Genomic DNA, 10,269 nt, shown 5'->3' on the forward strand with positions numbered 1-10,269 from the left:
GATCCTAAGCTTCTCCAGAAACCGGAGGGCGGATGTGTCTTTTCCCAACTTGGAAGACCGGTCTTCGACGGGATTCGGCGTCTCCGGTGAGCACGGACCCAAACTTTCAGAGGTCTATGGCTTCGTCGGATCCATCACCACCGTTGTTTCCACTGGTTTGATCCATTTTCTTCGTTGTTTCTGTAGTGAAACCTAATTTCATTGCAGCGTATAATCTGTTTGATGAAGGCAGGGGTACTTCAATCATGCCATGCTCCTGTTGTAAGCTTATGATATTGTCTCTAGATTTCTGCGCTGGAGATGTTCCACTCTTAAATAGGGAAATGTGATGTTTTCCGATGGATAGGACTGTTTAGCGATGATTAATTTGGTTGACTTTTGGGGATACTTGAGAATTTGTAAGTAGTTTTATTTTACTAAAATATTGAACTGGAACTTGTAAAGTGAAATGATTTTTTTTCATCAGTATAAATGATCAGAACATATTTGGGCTAAGCACCATCAGCTTCATGTCACACATACACCTTTTCTTGGTAGCTACTTGTATGTATGGAGCTGTCTAGTTTCTGTTTTAGTGTGTAACTGAAAAGGGCAAAGGTGATTTCAATAAGTAGATTCATATTTTGTGTCTTGCATTCTGTGAAGCAACTGAAGGTTTCCATTTTGCAGTCCTATTCGTATTGGCTATCTTTTTTCCTTTTTCGGTCTAATGGCTCGAAGTTATGTACACTTGCAGATTCTGTTATCCTTATCTTTAGATTGAAGGATGAAGACACCTAAAATGGCATCTAATACATTCTTTTTTTCACGTGAAACAGTCGTTTTCATTATATGGGCATATGTTCCTGACCGTTGGTTGCATTCTATAGGGATCTATTACTACCCAAGCAGGTCAGTTGTAATGGAATATATGCTCGCCTTTCGGGTTTTGGTGCTTCGTTCCAGTTTCCTCATACATGCATATCGTCTTCATGTGCAATATCCTGCAAAGGAAATCGTCTTGTTCTTATGAGAGAAAGAAGGCATTTGCAGATTATGGAAGATCTCACGAGCTTCTTGAGATGATTATTGCTAGTATTTTTTAATCCAAAACACTTCTAGACAGATGATTACAATTTTCTCTAGACTTCTATGTTTTAAGGAGTGTATAGAATATAAAAATGTTAGTCACAAAACAGTAAAAGGAAAAAGGTCTCTGATGCAAATTGTATGTGTGATTAGATTGAGAAATCTATGTAGCCCTAACAGTCCAATATTAACCAAATCGTGAGAAAGAGAAGAGAAAACTGAATCTGAAGTTGTTTGAGTACCTGTATTTACACACTCTGGAAGCAACTGAACTGATTCATGTTCATGAATAACAATCAGTTTTACATTTTGCTTCTATGGTACTAGCCTAGAAAACTTCACTGCATTGGTTGTTTGCTCTTGTTTTATAACATCTCTTTAACCTTTTCAGGTATTGGGCATTGGCTGTGCCAACTTTTTTTTCTGTCACGGTTGTACTGGCCATTGGCTTCTACATCGGCGTGAACTTTATGGCTACTCCTCCTCCTACCTCCTTGAACTCGATGTTTGGTAAGTTGACTGTTTAGGAATACTTAAACTTCTGTATTTTTGTTTTTTATAGCTTTAGCGACATCTTTAAAATGAGAGAGAGAAGGCTGGGGGTGTGAAGTGAAAGCATTAACTACACTCTTTTCATTTTAACATCAGATCTCATTATCTTTTACCTCTGTTCTATCCATGCAGATGAATTCAGTAGGGAACCACTGAGCGGCATCCCTTCCACAGATGATGATGAGCAGCCCATTGAGCCTATATCCGACATTGACATCACTCAAATTAATGACATCATGTTTAACAATCTAAAATGATATCCCGCCGCGGATAGAGTTGTTAGAAACTTCATTGTCATTATATTGTCTTTGCCTGCAGATGTTCAATATGATGAGATCATTTTGCAAATATGTGGATATCTAAGGTAAAATTCCAAATGGAACTATCTGCTCTTTCCTTTCTCTATCTCCAATTACTCAAGTTTATGTAATGAGAACTAGACCAAATGAATCCACAGGGAACGTTTGAATAGGGTTTTCAATCAAAATACATATTAACTTGAAAGATACATGAACATCCATGTGATAACTTAGTTTATTGAGCTGATGGAGACCTTAATATAACGGAAAGGATGCAACTCAAATACAATAAACTGGATTTGGGACCATAGTCTGTGCAATTTCTTTGAACCGTGCATTCCCAATTATAGCTAACTAAATTGCTTTTCTGCATTTCTCATTTATGATGTATCCATATTCTTAGCGGACATGTCCGAATACATCTAATGGTGTTCTTATGCAGAACAATGCTGAATTGGTGAATTATCGTGGAGACGCAGTTCAGCATTTAACTTGGCTTCAAATTCCATACTCTGCCTGGAGCTCTCAGAAAAATGTGTATGTTGCAGAAAGCTGGACAAATCAGCTTAATGCAACTGGCTTTAGCTAGGCTAAAATACATTTTAAGCCCCTGTGTTTTGGAAGTAGACTAAATCCTCCCCTATATTTTGTGAAACTCAACAAAAAAAACACCCCTTATTAATGGAAGGTACATTAGGCGCCCTTCTTGTGTGTTTTGGGGTGCTTTACAACTACTTCGGACCTTATTTTTGCACCCTCGTGGTGTCTCTATATATTTGATTTGGCCATCTTAGCTTGTTTTGAGTGATTTTTTTTTTTTCATTTTCAACTATCTAAAAACTTAAATAATTTCTTAAATATATTTAACTTAAAAGTACAAAAAAAAGTATATAAATCTTTGAAATTTTACAATTTAAATTGAATATTAATTCAAAATCAGAATACAAAAGTTAATATAGTAAAATCATTTTTCAAATTTAAATATCTTAATGCATATATATGTTAATTTATTATAAAATTTATATATTATTAATTAGTTTAAATTATTATTTAATTAATTAAACAAAAAAATGATTAGCAAACTTTTTAAAACAGGTAAAGGATTTAAGCCCTTCAGTTATAAACAGCTTTGATTTTTGTACAAAGGTTATGATTATTGATCCAAGTTTCAGCCAATATGGAACATCTTACACTATTATCAATTAGGCAAGTACGCCTAACCTGTTTTCCCAAGTATCCAAAACTTGTGCACCCAGCTCCCTTAAATTTCTCCTACTAGTGTCCAGGCGAGTACTCTGAGGTACTTTATTGTTTAAGATATGCACAAATTTGAAAGTATCTCAAAATACTTCTCCAAACCAATTTCCTCATCATGCTAAAAGTAACTGCACAAGCTTCTTGAATAACAGAGCAGGCATTTACAGACGATTAACCTTGAGATACATAAGCAATAGCAGGGACAAGAGATCTCATGGCATTAATAAAGCTCAAAAAGCCTGCAAAAATTCGTACAGCTGCTTCTGCAAATCGAAGAGCAAATCAATAATATAACATGTCAAAGCATGTGCCTTGATACTCCAATTACCCTATCAGGAACCAGGAGGCCACAAGTTAGCATTTGTTAGTAATTTGGTACTGACGCGAACCATTATAGCATGACTTATTGTAGAAGTCAGCCCGTCTCTACGTGTAGCCCGCCTCATATCACCATGATCTTCAAGGAAGTTGCTCACCTTAGCACGGCAGAGAAAGAGGGAGGCCATGGTGCTTAAATAAGGAGCATTGTTGTTGGAACATATGGATTTGCAGTTGCAAAACCACAATTCTGAATTTCAATTTACTCTTGTCCATATCAAGGATCAATTATCTTAGAGCTTCAAGAGTTTCTTCATTGCTGTTCCAGCCTTTTATCTTTGCTGACTGACTAGTTAGTAGTTCATGCACTCTACTCTTCAACTACAAGGCACACACAGTCGTCAGAAACACATTAAGGAATATTCTGAAGGCAATTTAACTACAAGTCAATAATGTTTTTTGCCGGTTCCACGAATTTCCAGTTTATCCCACCAAAGAGATAAAACATTCCACATAATTCAACTCATAAAAATAGACATGCAAGCAGAGTACTGTATTATGCATTACACAAGGCAATCCAAGCTCGACACAGTTTGTCTTATATGTGGTTTTCAGATGATCCTCTTGAATTGCAAAAGAATCATGAATGATTGACTTGTATGCATACTCGAAGATAGAGAAATGAAGCTGCAAAGTACTTCCAGGCATGTAATTTTGAATAATGTTACTAGACATGTAAATTAGAGAGTCCTCAGTTTTCCAGTTCACATTTAGCTAATATTAGAAAACCCATAAAACTAGCATTACCATTTCAGTTAGGCTTCATATGTTGTCAGATGCAATTTTTTTAATATAATTTGTAAATGAAGGATTAATTCATCGCACTGAAGGGTCTGCATGATATACTGTTCAAAATCCTTGCAAGTCCATTTCAAGATAAAGTAGAAGCTTAATTGCATACCTGGGCAATACCAGCTTCAGTCTTCACTGATACACGTAATGCTCCATCAGGCCCCATTCTTCGATACTTTGCTAGCTCAAAATCATCAGCACTACTATCTTCTGTGATGAAGACTACTGGAGAATCACTTAGCAGATCACATTTAGACACAACATCAAGCCAAAGATGGTCACCGAACCTCTCCTTTATTTCCTTGTAAATGACAAACTGTTTAACCCAACAAAAATTGCTTAGCAATAAATCGGCATAACAATTTCAATTCATAACACATTGAAGCACGAAGAATTTTGATATCTCACGATCCCCAAAATAAAATAGTTTCAGAAGGAAGCATGATAGTGCTAGTATATCTTTTTCCAGATGCTGGATGTAAGATCTCGAACTTCTTCATTTTCAGTTCTGTTTGCTGCCCAGGAGTTGGGCAATATATAAATTTGATGAATACTGACAGCAAATGGAATTTGATGCAAGCAAGCATAAATGTAAAGGAATTAGTATGTTATATCCAGCATTCAAGTTTAAATAGATGCGGATATGACTTGACTCTTGAAACTTTTTAGTCCAGAAAGAAACATGGATTATACCTGATCAGAGGGTGAGGTCCCACACTCTCCAGAAAGATCGTGAACATAGAGTACAGCAGTTGGCAAATGGGAGAGTACAGCAAGTGTCAGCTTTTCTAAATTATTCCTATCTTCTGCAGGTTCATACAAACAAAAGATGTATCCAAACGGAAAAATAGAGAGTACAAATTCATAAAATGGTAATAAAAACGCTATCACTATCCTCCACACAAACTGAAGATGATATAAATTTATACTAATATAGATTTTCCAGCATCATTCTCAGCGTGATCGTTACTTTTGGCACTCTTTATTTGCTAGACCCATCTAGAGCAGTTAATTCAACTCAGTAAATGACGCCTCTGAGAGGAAGCAAGCTAGACAATATCGACCTTCCAGTTACACATACGTTAAGTGAAGAAACAATGCTGTTCCAAATCAACTGTAATGCAGCTGCAGTCAATATGATTGACTAAGATAACTGAATCAAAGCGATGAACTCAAAGTTGGCATTGGAAAGTAAATACTGCAGCATAACTCCTACTTGCACGTGTGCTTCTAGGGAGAAAATAAGCTTGTTTCCCATGTAAATAAGTAATTTAGTTCACTCCAATATCAAGGAGGTGGATTTACCGTCATGTCTCCTTAATAGACCCGGTGTATCTGTAACCTGAAGACAAACTATAGTTTAATATTACTACAATAGAAAGACTTTGACATAAGGTACTCTCTAAAATGTAAACCTGAAAATTCTGGTAGCTCAAGGTAATATGACCCATCAGAATTCCTCTCGTTGTGAATGGGTAATTGCAGACCTGGACCAAGTTAGAGTATCAAAATTACTACCAGATGGTGGCACATATAATGCAATTGTAGTTCATTAAAACATGCACGTAGCCTGTCAGAAAGAAGTAAGATAGTTAAAAGCTAAATAGCAGATTAACATAAAGTAATGCAATAGCACAACTATGATAAAAGTCTGTTACACTTGAGGCGTCCGGTATAGAAATAAACTCAAATGTATGGAGATTAAATGTTTAATGCAAACATGATCATATATCCAGTCAAAGTACCATAAATGCCCTTGCAACTAGCATAGCTGATACATATATATTCCGCCGACAATTTTACAAAATAAACAAAAATAATTGACTAGGAACAATAGATCTGAATTCTTGTCGTCTGCTGAGGCCCAATCTAAAAGTGAGTCCTGAATTTTCGAAGTTCCCACAGGTGCAGCTTTCCCTGAGGGTTAACACGTTTTCTTTTCAAGCACTAAGCACAACATTTCAGGGAGAAACAAAGCAATAAAAAATAAGTTGAATATCCTAACACAGAAGTGCATACCGACAAGATCAAAAACTAACAGCAATAAGCATATAATTATGGAAAGCATTATCATGTAAAACTGTTTAATCAGCCAATTCCCATCATTTGGCAAATACTGTATTCTACTATGACTATCATGTACAGGGACCCATGTCAAGACAATAGGAGATCAAGTCCAACTTCTTCATATGCACTAGATTGTGACACTGGACAATTTCTTAAGGATCAGACAAGTTTCTCATAATTCCATATAAAGAACGAGCAACATCTTGTAATGTCAAATTCAAAATGAGCTTCTCGAATAACATACATCCATGATTCAAAGTACTGATACTTTCAGATCAAATATAGGATTTGATCATTCTGGTCTCATACCTCAGGCTTTCCTGTTGATAGTAGACGTACCAAAGATGACTTTCCTACGTTAGGAGCCCCAACAAGACAGAGGGTGGGTGTTTCCAGGTTGACTACCGGCATTGCCCGCAAAGTCTGCCATGCAATGTGTCAAAACATATACAGGAAAAGTTACATGCATCACGACTCCTTTTCCCTTAGCAGATGAGATAAAAGCCTAAGTGTGGGTAAATGGGCTCAAGATATCAGCAGTTCTCACTACTATTTAAACTGAAACAATATTGGAGTTGATTGTTGAAGATACATACAGCAAGAAACTTTAAGAAAAGAAACAGGAAACAACACATAGTACAAAATGTGATAGCCACTCAAACAGAATAAGACAACACAAATAGATTTCAACTAGCCATCAGAGGGACCAAACCCTCTGCTTTATAACTAGAATGATAGCAAAATTCAGAAAGAATATAACCACGCAATCATCATATCCACTATCTTTGTTTTTATCTAAGTCCAAGAGCAGTCCCTATACCAAGCAACCAGCTAGAATCAACATAACTCAAATTCTCGACCACAGGATTCTCTAATTATCTGTCTAGAAACTACACTAAATAAGTGATATGAGGAATTCAAATACAGTTCATAAAATTTGGGTGACAACCTCTTTTTTGCAAGCTGAAGAATGAAAAGAACAACAGTATTTATGTCAGCATTTCTAATTGATTCTTTTGTTTTAAATAAGATGGATTACCTTAGCAATATTCAATAAATCATCTATAGCTTTTCCTTCACGATTAAACATTTCTTCAATTTTCTTCATTCCCTGCAGGCAAACCCAAAGCAAAGATGAACCAGGGGCCAAGTTAAAGAGGAATATTTTGCAGTATGCATGAAGATATGAACCTCAATCAATCGTTCCTCAGCTTCACGCTTTGTGAGTGACTGCAAACAGTAACTAAAATATTCAGCAGGCATGTCTTTTTATGAAATTACGATGGCACATACTGAGTGTTTTAGCAAGTTTGTGGAAGAAACGCGGGGAAAATAACCTAACTGTCCATATTCTTGAACTAAAAATTAAAAGGTGACTGCATATTTAATTGTTAGTTTATTCTAGTAATCTAATAGCAATATTAACGCACCCTTTATACATAACTTCCTGGTAAACATCTATTCTAGTAAGTAATTTTGGAATCTATAACAATTCAAAGGATCATTAGCCGTGGAGAAAACAAGGATAGGTTAACTGTAGTTCCCATCATCTCACAAGGATTTTTCTAAATTTATTGAGTCCCTTATGCATCTTTTAACCCTATACCCCGTTCTCTCTGTCAATAATGCTTAATATCAGGAGGCCATTCCATTCGTAGCTTTATATGTTAACCAAAAGATGAAACTAACAGTCACATTTTTCAGGTCTTCTTTATCATGATGCATATACAACATTCTATCCAGAGCGGAGGTGAGATTTTTTTCTAACTACCAAGCATTATAGCATATGAAGACTTTCATGTTTTTGGAAATAATTGGACAACTATCAAAAGACTATAAGATTTCAGTACAAACATCACATGTTTCAGCAATAGGTATAGTAATCACTTAAGCCAACAAATCTTATAGAGGCAGGAACAAATGCAAACTTAAACCAAAATATATGACCTTGGCGCAGAGGGATGCATGTTCTTTTCCTACTGACACCACTTTCTTCCGTAAAGCATCAACTTTTCCCAACACCTGTCATTCAGATGCAGTTTTTATACTAAAGAAGAAAAATAGAAGACAAGATATGTATTATGACTTGCAAGAACAGGTTAATACTAAAAAACTTCTGAACCAGGATTCCATATACCACCTTTAAGTCAACAGACACAACGGACACAACAGATGATATAGTGCATTTAGTCAATACATAAAGGTAATACATTACTATTTAGCATGTCAAGGCCAAAGAAATAGTGCTCCCAGTAGGTGACATTAGAAAAATTTAAAAGAAAGAAAAAACCTTAAGTCAGATTACTATTTTGCAAAATGAAACTTGGAAGGAATATCAAATAAGTTCGCAACATATTCAACTTAATTACTGCCACATTCCTCATAGTTTACACGGAAAAGATTGCACAAATCCCAATAGAATCTTCTATCAAGAGCAAGAATGACAAATTCTTGATATATACCTCCTCATAGTTCCCATCCCCAAGAGTCAACTCAACCAGAGATCGTTCATAAGGGTGCAAATCTTTTCTGTTGGGGAAGTTCTCCTTGTACGTCCTCAATGGAACTGCAAGTTCCTGAAGTTAATAAAATCAGGCAGAATACAAAATTTAGTCCTTTTTTACAAGAAGAGAGCAGCATTTTAATCATAAAGTAAATCTAGGATTTACCTTCATTAATGCGTCAAGTTGTTTTGCACCTCTATTTCTCTCACGCTTTGCAACATTAGCAATACCTGTCAAAAATTTATCCTAAACCCAACTTAAAACTAGTGATCGCAGTAGTGCTTTCAGAAAGTTGAAGGACCCTTATAACCAATTACCCTTCGTAGGGGAGACCCTCTTTGCCTTCCTCAATGCTGAATATAGAATATCAACTGATGGCATCACCATTGGAAGCTTCTGAAATGCACCAACAGCTTCTGCAGGCATTACCTCTTTATCCTGAAAACCAAACATCAAGCTGCATATGATACCTCTAACCAGTCAATCAGTTGTCCCTTGAAAGATGATTCGAATCCGTAGCCACAACTGTAAAGCAACACTTCTCCATAAATGGCTATCATAGACAGAAGGTAGGCCATTAATTGCTCCAAAGAAGGCACAAAACACTGCGTGCTTCCAGGTAAACGAACTTCACCAACCGGTTAAAATATAAGACGAAACAACAAATTATGAAACAAAACCCAACCCCGAACAAACTGTTAAATTGGAAAAAACAAGCAATACCTTGATTTTGGGTGCTTGTTTGGTATCTTTGACTGGAACATAGCTCCCATTGACAATTTCATAGGCAGTCGTCTGCATTTGCTGACAGAAGCACAACGTCGGGTGCATAACTTTTGAAGGCACCAAATTCACAGCTACAGAATCGCCGGAGCATATTACATCGTACAAGAATCTGAGAAATAAACGCAAAAACAGCCGACAAAAATGTACTAAGTAAAATTGAAGATTATTACCTCTAGGAAAACTGCAGCCTCCGAAAAGCAGAGAAGACGGCGGTATTTGCCATAGCTGAAGTAGACCCCGACTGCCATTCATTCCTTTTCTCGCCCACGATTGCGCAGAGGATCAGGGATTCGTGGTGGGGGGTTAACCAGGGTTTAACCAAATGAACTTGCCTGTTCTCTGACTCTCTCTTCTTCCTTCTCAAATATATATACATTCATGTACATATATAGATATATATATATATATCTCTTCCCTCTCTCCAGATATTTTGGGCTAACTGAAAATGGGCCAGATGCATATATATGAATGTGGGCTTTTTTGATTGGACTCGGCATAATTATTGGACTGGGCCCATTTTAAGTCCAACTTGTGTAGAAAAATCCAAGCACTGCCTATGTTTCCTC

General features: G+C 36.4%; 2 protein-coding genes across 4 annotated transcripts; one reads left to right on the plus strand and one right to left on the minus strand.

Moving 5' to 3' along the window:
• Nucleotides 5-2,707, plus strand: LOC105167283 (phosphatidylinositol N-acetylglucosaminyltransferase subunit P; the record flags this gene model as incomplete). The annotated part of the gene is made up of 5 exons (XM_020694900.1): nt 5-86; nt 819-891; nt 1,460-1,578; nt 1,753-1,984; nt 2,362-2,707. Coding segments are annotated over 4 exons (399 nt in total), but the record flags the coding sequence as incomplete, so codon positions are not given.
• On the minus strand, nt 3,371-10,055 carry LOC105167290 (nucleolar GTP-binding protein 1). Of its 3 annotated transcripts, XM_011086946.2 has the most exons (14): nt 9,874-10,055; nt 9,641-9,774; nt 9,235-9,355; nt 9,083-9,147; nt 8,876-8,989; nt 8,361-8,435; nt 7,605-7,643; nt 7,453-7,524; nt 6,723-6,836; nt 5,762-5,833; nt 5,652-5,688; nt 5,040-5,152; nt 4,456-4,662; nt 3,371-3,875 (listed from the first exon to the last, which is right to left on the minus strand). In XM_011086946.2, exons 1-14 carry the CDS (start codon nt 9,953-9,955, stop codon nt 3,783-3,785), a joined length of 1,338 nt encoding a protein of 445 aa, XP_011085248.1. In that variant the 5' UTR covers nt 9,956-10,055; the 3' UTR covers nt 3,371-3,782. The 3 variants fall into 3 exon arrangements, with proteins under 3 accessions (XP_011085248.1, XP_020551207.1, XP_011085256.1); XM_020695548.1 differs by lacking the exon at nt 9,874-10,055 and having other exon boundaries at nt 9,235-9,442; XM_011086954.2 differs by lacking the exon at nt 9,874-10,055 and having other exon boundaries at nt 9,235-9,545; nt 9,641-9,750.

This window comes from Sesamum indicum, linkage group LG1 (genome assembly GCF_000512975.1).
Source record: "Sesamum indicum cultivar Zhongzhi No. 13 linkage group LG1, S_indicum_v1.0, whole genome shotgun sequence".
Lineage (NCBI taxonomy): Eukaryota > Viridiplantae > Streptophyta > Magnoliopsida > Lamiales > Pedaliaceae > Sesamum > Sesamum indicum.